At 38.7% G+C, this 15,838-nt stretch overlaps 1 protein-coding gene across 4 annotated transcripts in view; it reads right to left on the bottom strand.

The window, feature by feature from the left end:
• Window positions 1–2,185: 2,185 nt before the first annotated feature.
• The window catches only part of LOC114150428 (synaptotagmin-7-like), a 44,345-nt gene continuing 30,692 nt past the window's right edge, over window positions 2,186–15,838 (bottom strand). For 3 of the 4 annotated variants that reach the window (XM_028026839.1, XM_028026819.1, XM_028026832.1), the window contains one exon: window positions 2,186–15,083. In XM_028026839.1, the coding sequence (XP_027882640.1) occupies window positions 14,979–15,083 (105 nt within the window). In that variant the 3' untranslated portion in view covers window positions 2,186–14,978. The remainder of the gene's footprint in view (window positions 15,084–15,838) is intronic. The other variant, XR_003596746.1, reaches the window with a different exon arrangement.

Here is a 15,838-nt window from a genome sequence, read left to right as displayed (position 1 = left end):
TTTCCTCCAAACATTACTTTCTGACCCATCAGTAACAGATTTATTTGCAAGAATGCAGAGACATGCAAATGTATTCATAAATCCTAAACTTTTTCTTCATTTTGTGACAATAAAACTAAATAATTTTGAGGATTTGATGTTGCAGACCAACACAAAGATGTGCATAATTGTGAATCCTAATAAAAATAAAATTTGTTGTTATAACATGACAAAAAACTCTATAAATCTTCAAAAGGGATACATATTTTTGCAAGGAGTTGTATATAGATACGTGCAGGGATTCAAGGTGGAGGGTTTCCTTTGGAATGTTTTGAATCAAATGGCACTTTGCTGACCTATCTATCTCACCAATAAAGGTGTTCTTTTTTTGTTCACAATCTTAATTTTCAGTTCAAAAAAGATTATGGTGATTTTTAAAATAGGAGTCCATTAAAGGCAGCTCTTTGCAACTAAAAGTAGCGGAGCCAAATTAGTTTGTTTTTTTCCCTTTCAGTTGGCTTTGATTGACTTTGTACCATTTAGCCAATCATACAAGGGGACCTGTTATAAAAGCCAATTGTGTCAATGTGCAGTGAAATTAGCAGACGGCTCATTTTGTGTGATCCGGATGAGAGCCAGAAACTTTACATCGTAGATTTTCAGTCCCAGGTTTTCCAAACATATTCATAATTGTGAAAGAAAATAGATTCATAGTTTATTTTTCAAAATATAAATTTGAAAATGTGACCTCCTTAAAGAAAATGCACTGGAAAAGAGAGCTCAACTGAATGAATGTGTTGATAAAACATCTGTTAGTTATACACAAACCTGAACTTTATGGGAATAAAAAGGCCATTGTTTGGGTGTCATCTATAGTGTTCCTGTTTCCACAAACACAAAGAATAAAAGAAACTGGTCAGATGATTCAGATGCTTTCAACAGCATCTTTTGCAGCCAGACCTACGATGGATTGGTTTCAATCAAGTCATATTCATGTATTAGCATGGCCCAGTCAAAGTCCAGATATAAATCCAGTTAAGAATCTGTGGCAAGACTAGAAAATTTCAGTAGATGCTCTTCATTCAACCAGGTTGAGCTCAAGCTGCTTAAAGAAAAATGGGCAAAGATTTCTGTCTTTAGTTATGCAAAATGGTTTTAAGTTACTCTGAGTTCCCCATCAGGATGTTTTTCCACCAACTACATTGACCACATTTCCATAAATATCCTGTAAAAATAAAATTTTAACGTCCCAGATTCACGTTTACATTGAAATGAACCTTTTTTCTTATGGATCAGATTCCTCCTACTCTTCAAAAAGATCTTCCTCCCAATTCACTGCATAATTAAATCAAGATACCAAGTTCTGTAAAATACATTGAGACATTTTCCAGTGTTGCCTACTGGTTTGATATACAAGAAAGACTTTCATTTATTTTTTCTTTTTCAAAATCGGTGATGAATTACCTACCATGTATTGGTTTTGCCCTCATTAAGAAAATTAAAACACAATCATGCTAAATTACATTTTTCTTATCTACATCAGCAAGAATCCTCTGCCTTCAAAAATGTTGCCAGGAATGTTGAAAATGTTTCAAGAATTTTTCTTATGAACATCACGTTTTTGAATTGTGATAACCTTGCAGGTGTAATCTTAGCAATGTGGGTTCTGGAAAGCATTGAATGAGGGAGCTGCATAGAAATGCACAAATTATCATGAGATTTTGAAAAATCATGTTTGAGTTTGGATACACTTTATAATTATGAACTATTTTCTATTAATAAAATGCCAATTTCATACACAAAGATTTGCAAACATGTGCAAGGTGCTGTAGGCATTGAAGCAATAAAATATGTACAACAGCAGATTTACTTTAATTGCCTTAGAATTTCTAATAGTAAATCCTCTATTGGCCTTTAATTTTTATACAAACATTAATGACATTTTGGATTTTGTAGTTGTTGGGATCCATCAGGCTGACGAAAATGCTTGAAATTAAGGTGATTAAATGTTTAATGAACGATCAAAACTTTGCAGATTAAACGATCAGATAATCAACTGCTTTCAGGTGCAGAATCAGGATAATTACTGGTTACAGAACAAGATGTTAAGCAGGTACAATGTTCTCGTCATGCTGCAGTGTAGTCCTGGTTACTGTATACTGAAGTAAAGGACGACGAGACAGACCAATGAGGCTCTGAACACAAGTGTAGCAAAAATGATCTTTAATATGGAACAACATCAGAGCTCAGCTCCAAGGCTCCTTCCACCCAGCACACTGTGTAACACTGATGAGTGGAGGAGAGCGAGAACAGAAAAACAACAACAAAAAAACCCCAGTAAGATCACAGTCCGCTCGGCCCAAAAAACAGGAGAGGCTGAAAAAAATAAACATGGAACGCAAAACCAAAGTGCTACTGAGCTCTGCCCTGAGACGCCCTCCCTCCCTTTGCTGGGACAGACCGCAGAGACGCGGCTCTCCGCTGCCTCCTAGGGCTCTCCCGACCCCATCCCTCTGTCTCACCCTTCTGTTAAAAACCAGGGCCGACCAGAGAGGAGGTGGGCTGGAAGGAGCAGAGTCGAGTGCGGATATGTGGAGGTTCTGCGGCCCTCAGAGGGACGTGACCAAGGCGTCTCGGTTATTATCATGGCTCCAGTAAGAGACGTCTGCAGTTCGGTCCTTTCTCTTTAGCTCCCAGTGAGATCCAATCATCTTTAGTAGCTGTTTGGTTCAGGTTCAAATGGAATGTTTGAAGTTTTTGTTTAAGGAGAATGAGACGAGAACAGGAGAGGGAGGGCGTCAGCCGAGGCCACCCAGTAAGAACCCTTTACTATACCAGTACAGGGACATCAACAGAAGTACTACACAGATATGTACAGAGCAACCAAGCAGCACACTGGAATACCAAGTAATAAAAGTGATGCAGGAAAAGGGAGGGTTTCCACAAATGTACACATCCTAGTATCTTTAATATGTGTGGTTGGTCCGATCTTTAAGGCGTTTTTTTTCCTCTCGCTCTTGCTACAAACAGGCAGCAGTTAAGCCGCCACAACATAAACTCTCACATCTGTGCTTGACTTCAATATGGCTGCTTTGTGTTGCTGCATGCTGAGCTGATGCCGTTCTATCTCCTCTGAGTTTGTAGTGATGAGGCTTGACTTGGGATGAGGAACATGGATCTCCTCTTTTTTTTGTTTATTCTCTGGTCCACAGAGCTCTATAGAAAAAGTAACGTGGAGGGTGACAAATGGGAGACTCTAATGGACAAAGAATCCAGGATAGATGATGGGGGATGGAATGGATTACCAGGAAATTAGACTCTGGTGGTGTGCGCATTATCATCTGAATGGGATAGTAAATGAACAATCGAGCAGAGGAAGTGGAAATCTATACTTAGTGGAGGATTAAAACTAAGCGGTGTAATGAAGAAACAGAGCGGATGTGAGGAGAAAAAAAGAGAAAGGAGGAGGGCATCAGCTAGCCTCAGCAAACACAGTCATCCTGCATCTTAGCGAGCAATCTGCGTAAGAGAAAAAGAGGGAGGAGGGAGGCACTGCACAAAGAGCACTAAGCACTACGATGGACGGACGCACACCTAAAAACACGCACAACTGCACAGGGTTCCAGTCTGCGTTCCACTGCACTCTCCTGGCTGCCAGAACCTTGCTGTGTCTTGTCAAAAAAAAAAAACCCCAATAAAAACAAAATTAAAAAAAAACAAAAACAAAAGCAAAACAAATGGACAAAAAAAATCCCACTGGCTACAATAAAAAAAGAAAGCAGAAACTTAGAATATAAAAAAAAAGCCAGTGGCATCGGGTCTTACAGAAAGCAATTTTTTTTTTCTCAGTAACTGGCTTTTGAACAGCTCTACGCTTTTTCTTTTAGTCTACCAAGTATATACTATTAACCTTACCAGGCAGCTAAAATCTATACAGTACTGTCATGGTTTGTATATTTATAGATATTTGTACACTATACAAAGTTGGCAAAAAAAATACATAAATAAATACATGGAATCAGATTGTACACATCACAATTGTGTGTTTAAAGTTAGAGCACTCTTTGTTGAAGAGGTGGGCCAAGGCAAGTGGAGAAAGGAGTTAAAAACCCAACCAAAAAGCAGGAGTGTTACCCTTGACATCCCTCAATGCAAAAATAAAACCCCTCTCAGTTTGGATTCAGTAGCTCAGTTAAGAGTATTGCTTATTACCTCCCTGATTTAAAAATCTCTGTATAAATGGCAGGATTTAGACGCCGCTCGGCCTGCATCTCATTCACAATCAGCAACAGATCGAGTTTGGAGGGGAAAGTAGCTGGGCTTTATTTTTGGTTAGCGTGTGGAGCTTCAGCGTCCTTGTGGGACTCCCTCAGAGGGATGGTATTTCAGATGAAGGTAGAAGTGTATCCACTGTCTTTCCTGGAGACAGCTGCCGGCAGTATCTGCTAAACCATGTCAGGTCAGAGACGCTCCTCAAAGAAACATGAAACTGATAAGCTCCACCGCTGCACTGTGCGGATGCTGGGCCTGAAACATGAGGGCGCAGCATATAAAAAAACAGACAAAGTAGGATTTATGGTAGTTGACCACAATCTTGTTTTAACCAATGTTTTATAAAGCCATAGCATGCTTTGAACATAAATAAAAGTGCATTTTAATTCCTCATTTATTTCAAAGAGGATAAATTGCAGCGACGCACCGAGAAATCATCAAACCACCAGAATTCAAATATTACACTTACCCAGTCTTAACGGTGACTGATTGACTTAAAAAGCCAATCTTTTTTAGGCTCAGAAAGCACAGGCGCCAAAATGTCACACTGACAAAAACTCTCTTTGGTTTGGAAGTTGTTACTGAGCAAAGTTAGCTATTTTCAGCACAGATGAGGCATTTAAAAATGAAGCCACAAGAGGCACCAACATTTTAAAAGCAAGGCTGAATGCATTGCAGAAAAATAGCTCTGTTTTAATTCAATTCTGTCTGTCGGGTAACAAGCTGGATTGGTAGTCTTCACAGTTTTTGCTCAGTCTTCAGTGAGCACACATGATAACTGTTCATAGTTTGCAAAACTAAATGAGCTAATCTTACTAATTGTGCTGAGCTCAAAGTGCAAAGATATTTTAAGATGTTTTGACACATTTCCAAAATCTTGTTAAATTGCAGATCTATGCAACACCAACTCCTCTCTCTCACACACAGTGTGACATCACCTTATCTCCTAACTACTTAATGATCAATCGGCACAGAAAAGCTCCTTCGGCATTTTCTGAAGTTACAACTAATACATGATTTAACATCTAATAGCATGTTACAGAAGAGTCCTGGACAAAACAAAGGAATATGTTGTGATATGGCACAGCTAAAATCTGTTTTAAAGAGGAGAGATGGTGCAGGCTTTGTTTTTTGAGTTTTTTTACATCACAATATGGCAGTTTATAGTTCGGCTGTCTCTCTAATCCTGGACTGTCCTTGCTGGCGTTTGAGAGCTCTTGCAAATAAGCAAGCAACCAACAAGCCGGTTATTTGGCAAGTTCACATCGGCCCACTCGGGAACTAAAACATGCATGCAAATTACCCTTGCTGCTGTAGGATGATGGAAGCCATTCCCATCCTTATGTATGGCTCCCTACACATCAATAATGACTCCAAATTCAATGAGCAAGGCATCATGGGTGTCAGGACAGGGTCAATCCCATCTAACACAATGGCATTTCAGTAAATCCCAGAGCCTGTAAGCTGACGGGGGGGGGGGGGGGATGTAATGCCAAGCGACTGGGTCGGAGTGACTCAACAAGGAGGTGTGTGTTGTTCTCACACACCGCAAAGCATGTTGTAAGAATGCAATGATGCTTCATGGCTACAATTTGTGTCGCTTTGTGTTACCTGGGTGTATTCGGGGACTTGTGTGGCAGTGTTGCTACAAAGAACCTGGGATGTGTCGGGTACCACTCCTTCCCCGTCGCTTGTCTTGCCTTGACCTCACGACGCCCCCAACAAAAATACAGCAGACATCAAAAGCCCTTATTCAAGAAGGGCAGGTATAATCAGCTTCATCATCATCATCAACATCACCATTGTTATTCATGTGTATCGTTGTTTTCTTCATCTCCTTGAGTGACAAACGAAAACTCAGAGTACAATAAATGTTAATTTTCACCAACAATATTTACATAAAGTTTTTTTAAAAAAACAAAACAAAAAAATAATTATTCTTCACAATGCTCTGTAAAGAAATAAAAACACAAGAACACCAAACACACACATACGTACACACTAACCAACAGTCAAATGTGAACAGAAAGGAAATTATTACTCATTATTGTTTTTCATATTCGTGTAGTTACTATTCATACAACCCTGAATGGAAGGAGTCACACTGGTTTTCACCAGATGCTTAAAACAATTGAAAGGGTGAGTCGGCGGGAGAGGAGAGGTCTGTCGGTGCAGGGCAGGACGAACGCAGACAAACAGCGAAGGTGAGCCAGGTGACTCCTGAACTTACTCAGGCGTCACAACATGATTCAGCAGAATAAAGCACAGGCAGCGAAGATGTTCCTCCAGGATGGGATTACCACAGCCTCACTTTAATCCACACACACAGACATTAAGGTCTCCAAGAGAAAGAACAACCCTAATTTAATTTAGCAAAGACTACAGCAGAGCAGGCACCTTTCCAATAGAGTGAGTCACTGATGCTTAACTTAAGAAATCCATCAAGGAAAACTACGATGGAATATTAAGGGAAGGAGGAATGAGACAAGGACAAACACCATCATAAATCTCAAGGGAACATAAGGAACAGGTAGAACCTCTTCAGTTGTGAGAGGTTTAAGCTAATTATGTAAGTTTAGTAAATGTAAATCAATTTTAAAAAATGCATGGAAATGTACAAAATAAGATGTCAAGATATTAAACTTTAGGGGTAAGGTTTATACTCTACTGCACAAAGAGTAGTCTTAAAAGAATAACTAAAATTCAACTCAGCTAACATGGATTTATTTCATTTTAAGAAAGACATAAATATGTCTGTTAGGATCATCTTTGGGGAACTATGATTGTCTGTGCCAAATTTCAAATAGAGAGCAAGATTTTTCTGCAACAAACACTCCAGGTTGACCTGCCATGAAACAAAAGATGAATGTGAGGTAGCATGCCTCAGGCCCGCTGTTAAGTATGGCAGATTTGTGATGGCGGGGGCCTGTTTGTCTTCAAAAACCAACTTGGAACTGCTTGAAATACCAGAACATTTAAAAGTTAAGTTTGGTGGGTTCTGCCAGAAATCTAAAAATGGGTTCTAATTTGGGCTTATGATAGAATAATGGTTTAAAACACAATAAGCATTTCTACCATCGTCATTCCAGTCTCTGAGCCGAAGCAGTGAACCAAATCTAGAGAGATTATGTAGTTTAAAAGAGGGAACATAAAACAATTAGATTTTAAAAAGAGAGCTTGTTTTTTACACTTAGCAAATGTTCTGAAATTAAATGTTAGATTTTTCAATATTTGTCAACCATAGAAGTAAAAGATTAATCTATTTTAAAGCTTTTCCACATCGTGATTACAGGTGACAATACAGGTCTGGGAATGGTTCTAGATACAAAAAGTCTATTTATTGCAGAAAAAGGACATAAACTTATAGTAATGTGCAGTAAAGTTGTGGGCAGAATGAAACGTTTTTTACTCAGGCAACACACCAGCACCTGTTCATTGGTTCTGCCAGGAATTGAATATAATGATGAGAGACAGCACTGAGGCTGAACAAACACACCAAGTGGACCCTGTGTCTGGGGGGGCGGGGGGGGAGTCTTGACTGGGAACATCTGTAATCCTCTCTAGGTATATTCATGAGCCCTGGCTTGCTGAAGGTCACTCCTGACATTGTTGGTGCCAAGAAAGCGCAACACGTTTAGACGTGTGAGAGAGGTGGCAGTGCAATTAAAAAGTGGTATTTGGGAGCTAATGTCTCCATATGTTTAGATTTAAACTTTCCATCCATTTTTGTGTTTTGGTTGTTGAGCTGATAGCAGAAAACAAAGATAAATTAGGGTAGCCTTATTATTTTACAGATAGAAGCTTTCTGAAGGATTTTCACTCTGTTGTCAAACTAAATCTATCATCAGGGAACAGGCATTATAGCAAACACACAGCATTTTTCCCCACAATTTTCCAGAGTCAAACATTTAAGAGTAGTCACAACTGAGAGCATCAATGCTTCTTCTATTTTAACCACTAAAGGAAACTTAGCTGTATCTCGTTTTGTACAAGTAATCCTTATAAATATCCAGGTTTGAGATCACTGCTACGCTTCCTAAAAAATAAGCAACAGTTTCTTTATATGCTATGATGATACCATTAATCATAAATGTGAAGGATCAGTTTGTGGTCAAAAGAAAAGTTATGAAATTTCCAGATAAGTTATTCATGCAACCTGCCAACACTGACCAATATTTCTTTTATTCAGGAGGTCATTTGGCTTAAAAAACAGAGCTTAGACTTCTAAAAGTCCAAAAGTCTTCTCAGCCGTCTATTTTCAAGGATGAGTGACTTCACAATCTGCCTCATGTTATAAAAATAACAGCGTATCTCCAAGCTCACAGGGTGACTGAGGACTAATTTATAAAGCCTGGTAGCTCAGCCTTCTGAATAATATGTAACTCAGTTAAAGGGAAATAGTTGATAAACTGTTGACTTAATAAGTCCAGAAAGTGTTTTCACACCTTCAGGAGTGACTACACTGATCAGTTTCTGTCTTTACCTGACAAGCCAGGTGGAGCAGCGGTTTGAACTGACAGATAACTGGAAAAAGGGACTGCTGGTCACCTGGGGGCCTTTCTGCATGATCTCCACAAACATCCATTGTTAGGCATTGGCTGTCCTTGTGTTAGCCTTGTGATGGTCTTGGCACCTGCTCAGGGTGTACTCGCTCCCTTGCCTAATTCTAGCTGGGAAAAGCTCCAATATTAGCAAAGATAAAGCTGACCAAGCTAACGGATGGGTGACAAGACTTTTACTTGCACGCATGTTAGTTAATAAAACCGCTCCATGTCTCTTTTTTCTTAGCCAGAGTTATTTTTGCAAATAGTGAGCCCCCCCCAGGTCCAAGGAAGCAGATATTGCTCCTTTCTGACCACCTAATGGGAGTGTAATGTGCTGTGACACTGCAGGCACTGGCTGTCAAAACAGTGAGCCCTGTTCCATGGATGGCCAATTGTTCTGAAGGGCACTGGACTGGATCGGTGCATCACAGCAGCCAGCACTGAGACCCACATTAAAGACAGTGCCCAGAACATACTCGGCACACCGCATGCTGTCCAGAAAAGCTTACCGACACTCATGAGGAGGAGTTATACAGCGCTGGCCAGTTTACAACTGCACAGTTGTATGCTGACACCATCTTTAGCGTGAATCAAAAGAGATAAAAAGGCAGTGCTAGCAGAAGCTGTGCTATGTATGGACTCGCTTATTAGGCAGTCTTTACACAGTGGGTTTCAAATTAAGTGATTCAGGTCAGCATCAGCGGTTAAAAGTCAGAAGAATCTCAGCGTAGAGAATCAAGAAGAGATTTGAGAAGGAATTAAGCTAACAACTAGTTAGACTGGTGCGTAACTGTTAGCCCAAGACATGTGGGGCTACAGCTTCTTGAACATTTACACCCACAAAGATGAGTGCTTTTGTTTATCATCTCATCTAAATATCTTTCATCCAGTTGCTCATCTCCAAAGCCAACTAATCTAGAAACATCACTATAGACACAGTCAAAAAGAAAAACACAAGTTTCCTGTACATTTGGATGCAGTATTAATGCTACTAACTAACATCCTTCCCCATAGGCAACAAAGAAGATGTGCAGCAGGGAAAAACAACTATATTCTAATGATGTGGCCGATATCTGCATTACATCTTGAATAGTAAACATAATTCAAGAGGACTGCCATAAACCATTAAGCAATCAAGCACTTGGTTACCTTGGAAACTGAACACAAGGTGGTGGGAAGCCATTGCTAATGAAGTAAACACAGATAGGGAATCCTCCTACTGTTTGGGCATCAAGACATGCAGTAAATTCTTCTCTCGTTATAGCTGCTGTTTGATCTCCTAGTCTCTAAGAGAAGATGAAACATTATCAATATTCTTAAACAGCAAAAACACAATTTTATTGCATTACACATTCCTAGTTTAAGAATAAAGACCAAATTTGTTTTTAATTTTTAAAGTAATGGAAAGAAATTAAAGAAAAAAAATACACAATCGAACCAACTCCCTCACTATTTGTCCCTTCTCAAGTGTAAACTATCATTAGCATGGCAGCACAGTCAGAAGATACAGGAAATTAGAACAGTAACTCCATAAAAATTGCATCAGCTTTAATAGTTGTTCATACTCAAATTACTGTTCTAATGTGGGTATATTTAAAAGTTTATGAGATATATAATAATAGTTCATCCATATATGCTGATAGACAACTTCCAGGAAAGATGGTTTTACAATATTAAAGCAATAGTATCATCTTTCAATATTGTTACATACAATATTGTAACAATAAATAGTATTAAATACTCAAAAAATAGTATTTATATAGAATTAGTTTCGGATTTGCTTACTATTAGCAACTAAGCCTACATTTAATGGTGTAGGGTTTCCAAGTTTTCTGTGTTGATTTGGAGAAAGGTTAATTGAAATTCTCTCATAGCCTGTAAACATGGAAACAAAAGGGGTAACAGCTGTGCTTGCAAATCAGAAGTGAAAAATTTATATTTTCTGATTTACCATTTTTTAACAGCCAAATAATCGCTATAGTTTTTAATTTGAAATGTTCCTTTATATTTTATTTGGTATTGCTGTTACTGATTGTTAATCATCACAGCAGAATTAAAACTTTCAAAATATTCTACCGTCTCCATAACTATTATGATGTAAAGTTTAAAGCATTTTATTTTTTTTGTCCTTAAGAACATAGAAAAAAATAAGTTTTTCTTTTATTTATAATAGATTGTCACAAGATGATTGGATTGTTTTGGCTTCTGTATTGTACACTTCTGTGTGGTTTATCAATGTCACCCTTTTTATGATACACTTTGTGACATCTGTGTGAAAATATGATAAATAAATAAAGCTGAATTTACTTACTTACAACCTTAAGAACAAAACTTTGAAACATAATATATTCTTACATTTTACCCCAATGAAACATTGGTGTACTTCAGTATTTGACACTTTGACATGCATAGGTATTATACAGTAATATACAGTGATATGAGTCTTCTTATTTAATGAGCTTTATATAACTCAACACAAGTCATTTCTTCTTATACATACTTTTGGTTTAAAAAGCTATTATATTACACTGGAAATTTAAATATGTTTAAATAGATGTATTTGAGTACATTTGACATAAAATTTTAATTAATTGAAAAGCACAGTACTGATACTGTAATTCAGCTAAATATTTTAGCTACTTCCTGAATAAAGTGCCAAGGTGTAGAAAGATTGGGGACTGCTTTAGGGAAACACCGGGACAGAATTAAGCGTAAAACTTTACAATAGTGCATTAAAGGTGAACTGCAAACAACTGGGATAAACGGCAAACTAGGAAAGAGCAGAGGTATCTATGAGCATCTAATTACTGAGCATCTAATTAAGTTTTATTGTTGCTGCTTTATTTCCACAGGTATGAAGCTAAGCTGAATGTTTCTGACAAACTGGACAACTATTACTGCATTAGATAACATCTAATCCACTCCTGCAGTATTTTATAGAGGCAGACAAGTCATTCATCTAATATCGCACAAGCTGTCCGTCATTTATAATTCTGATGAAGTGCAACTAAAATTCAGAACATGGTTAAGAACTACCTTTTCCTGTCAGTGTATATATATAAACTGTTCTTTCTTGAACTTTCTTGGACTATAATCATCATTATTATTTTCTTTCTTGGACTCATTCAGAATAACAATGTGCAAGCTGTGGCTTTGAGCTCTGACAAGCTTGATGTTAATCGACACATTGTGTAATAGCACTGTTGTGCTGGCCAGTCTCCATGAGACAAGCAAACGTGCCTTGAATCTCCATCCCAGCCTGACATTTCAAACATCAGTGGACTCCCACCAGGAGTCCTGCAGTTTCCTTCCCAATACACACACAAGCACATATAAGTACTCTGAAATTTAGAAGAAAAAAAAAACACAAAAAAGACCAAGAAGAGGAGGATGAGAGCCCTGCATCCTCTGTGTCCTTCGCTTCAACTCCAAACCCTGAAAACACCAAGCAGACGTCACCTCTCCCCCGCCGACTGCAGCCAACCCTTCCAGATTCTCCTCCCTTGATTTTCACCACAGCTATAATCATCACCATCATCATCATCATCATCATCAAAAACTATAATCATCATTATTATTTTTATTACATTTTCAAAAAAGTGCAAAATGAACTTCCCCGTGCCCTCGTTCAGAAGGCAGGGCAGTAGAGGATGGGGAAACAATGGCAGTAAGAAGAGCAAGAAGAGCGCGAGAGAAGAAAGAGAAAAGAGAAGAAGATTTCTGTAAAGTTCAGTGTGTTGCTCCTGTAAATGCACACTCAACTGGCAGAAGGCATACATTAACACAGCAGTCTAACTGTACAGTCCAACCTGCTGGAGGTGGACACCCACCAGCATGACAGAAGAGCACAGGGCGAAGAGAAGTGTGTGCACACAGCTGATTCCATGTGCACAGACTTTGCTTTCAGCCTTGATTTTTCTGTGAACATTGGAAGATTTCAATTAGTTTCCTCGGTTGGCGATGCATGAAAAGTGACATCCTAGGATTTCATCTTCTTTTTTCTCTCTCCATGTCTTTTTTTTTTCTTTCTGGAAAAATCTGGACGAATCCATGTCACAAGTTTGTGTCCCCTCTTTTCCCAGCTTTGGAAAGTTTAGTTGCTTTTTTTAATCTCTATTTTTGTTGGAGCTACAGCACAGCACCCACAGCACACAGACGACAAGGAAGGCTCCAGAAAGAGGGTTGTTGTGAGAGGAGTGGTGGGGCAAAGTAAGTCACTAATATTGTGCCAGAAGGAAGAGAAGAGGAAAAAAGAGTACAGAGAGGAGAATAGAAGGAAGAGAAGAGACAACAGTGTGAACAAATCCATCCTGAGTTCAGCTTGTTTCATCACAAACCTATTATCGATCACTTTCAAAGACTTCGGCTGAACATTAAACCATTCTTGAGTAAAGGAGAAAAGGTTTGCTATGAGAGAAAAATGTAATACACTTGAGACAAATAATGAGAACAGTAGAGTCAATGAAAAGACTAATGAAACAGGGCAACAGGTGACAGAATATGGCTAAGATATAGTTAACTATTGTTCATAGGTGAAACCCTGCCAGTCTACATAGCTAAATTATATCTTCATAAGATGGGTACAGGTGCATCCTAATGTCACAGAAAAGTTAATTAATTAATAAAATTAATAATTAATAGAGATTCACTACAAAGATTATATATTTGGAGCATTTATGTCTCTTTATTTTGATCATTACCGATTACAACTAATGAAAACCCACATTTCTGTTTCTCAAATAAATTGAATATAGCAGCAGACAGAGACTGACATTCTGTACAAAGGTGGCAAACCACAAGAGTGTGCTGCTAATTGAAAAGTTGAGTGGAAGGAAAAAGGGTGGCAGAAAATCTGGCACAGGCAACAGGGATAACTGAAGCCTTGAGAGGATTCTAGCTCATTTATGATTTTTGGTGAGAATCACAAGAGATTGACTGTGGCTGGAGTCAGAGTCTTAAGAGTCACAGCACACAGTCATTTCCAGAATATAATCTGCAACTGTTACCTTCCCTGTGTTAAGACACTGCTGAATGCAAGACACTGACAAATACTTCTAAAAAACGACATGTCCAAAGTCCTCTCTTCATTAGAAAAGCAGATTTTATTTTTCATTGGTAAATCAAGGTCCCAGAGACTGGAGATAAAGGGAAGAGGCACAGATTTCAAGCTGGTCGAGGTTGTTTTCACTTAAGTATTTTATAAAGTCCAACATCAGGAGAGAGGCTTACCAAAAAGGTTTTAGAGCACTCCATGTTTCACTCCGCTGACGAGGTTTATAGAAGTGCAGATTTTATTTTTCCAGCAGAATATGGCAAAAGTGCAAACTCTCCTGGTCTGAAGCTCAAACATTGTCGAGCTTCCAGAGCCAACAATGAGGATGGACTGCAGGCTGGCGCATACAAATGCAGAGCCACAGGCTGGTGGCCCCGGTCAATTGTTGAGTACATACAGTACATATTGTAGCACCACAATGCTGTATTACTTTTTTTCATTGGTCTTATGTAATAACCTACTTCTACGAGAAACTGAATTTGGGGTTCATATTAGCTGTACATCACAGTCATCAAAATTAACAGACATAATGACTGGAAATATATAATACTCTAGTTTACTGACTTGGTATGCAGTGAGTTTCACTTTTTGAGCTGAATCACTAAATTAACAATACAATGGTGTTGTAATTTATTGACATCCACTTGTATGTTCATACAGTGCCTTATGTATTATATTGTATAACTGTACTATTTCTACGACAATATTAAATGAGTTCAAATTATTATGATTCTCTAAGATACCAACTTGTTTAACTGGTCAGGGACTGCAGCGACAAATAAACAGATCATTAGACCTCCATGGGCCGATTGCATAAGGACAGAAAGACAGACAGACATACAGACAGTCAGAAACAGGGGGACTATTGGCAAAGTGGCGACACAGAAAAAACATACAACAGCTCAAGGGGAGAGAAATTCAGAGAGAAGTGGAAGAGGAAATTGAGATTCTAAAAGAAAATAGAGAAGAGTTTAAAGGTTTAAGAGAGCAGATGGCTAATTGTACCCGTGTTTCGCAGCCTGGCAGCAAGTCAGTCTTGTGCATAAGGACGGGAGCGGGAGTAGGGGAGAGAAAAGAGGGGTGGGAAGTAGGAGACGGGAAGTGGCCATGGAGGAAGCTGGGTGGTGCGATCAGGCCTTAAGAGAGTGCCACTGGGCGACGTTAGTACGCGGCCGAGCGAGCATGTCCTTCCAATGCTTTACTTCTGCTGGCCCGCTCTTCCACGATAGGTAGATCTGAGAGAGGGGAAAGAAACAATTATGCACACTTCATGAAAATTTGTAAACTACTGAGGAAAAAAATGTAAAGATGTATGGTCCATCTCTTCCAAGTCAATATGTTTTCACGTGTGTTGGTATTTGGTATCAGTTAATGCTAAAGAACAGAAATAAGTCAAAAAACAGTGAGGTGAAGCAGTAATAGCTGTTGCTGTTCACTCACAGGCTGTATTACTAATAGGCATAGCATTATTAATGCCATTGTTACCTAAATTAATGAAGCTAGAGGTTGAAATAGTCAGTATTCAAACAAAGGAGAGAGTTTTAGCTTTACTCTAAATTTTCTGTAAGTTTTTAAGTATCTTAATGCAAGCTTAATGTTAACTCATACACAGGATCAGACAGCTGGTTGGTGTTGTTCAATAGAATTGTTCAAATTGCTTAAAAGTGGCATGGTTGTTTGTTCAAGTTCACAACGGGTGACATTTGCCTAACTCAGAGCAAAACTGAACCATTAACAGCAGTAGAAGGCCCCATCTAGTGACTTAAGGTAATTTTAACATCAACTGGATATTTGAGCCTTTAAGTGTGGCTTGTCTAAGGAAGAAATAGCTTCAGGATGTGCAAAGTGAAGCTTTGGCCTTGCGGTCAACGTTGGTGTTTCTTTGAAACTGTCCCTCTAGACTTTTCAGCCACCCTGCTTGCAGAAATTTGACCCCTCCCACACAGGCAATTCATGATTTGCAGGAAGTACAATCTAAAGTATTTATCTT

The sequence above is a fragment of the Xiphophorus couchianus genome, chromosome 2 (assembly GCF_001444195.1).
Source record: "Xiphophorus couchianus chromosome 2, X_couchianus-1.0, whole genome shotgun sequence".
Lineage (NCBI taxonomy): Eukaryota > Metazoa > Chordata > Actinopteri > Cyprinodontiformes > Poeciliidae > Xiphophorus > Xiphophorus couchianus.
The sequence above is the reverse complement of the archived record's forward strand: the minus strand, read 5'-3'. Positions and strand labels throughout refer to the sequence as shown.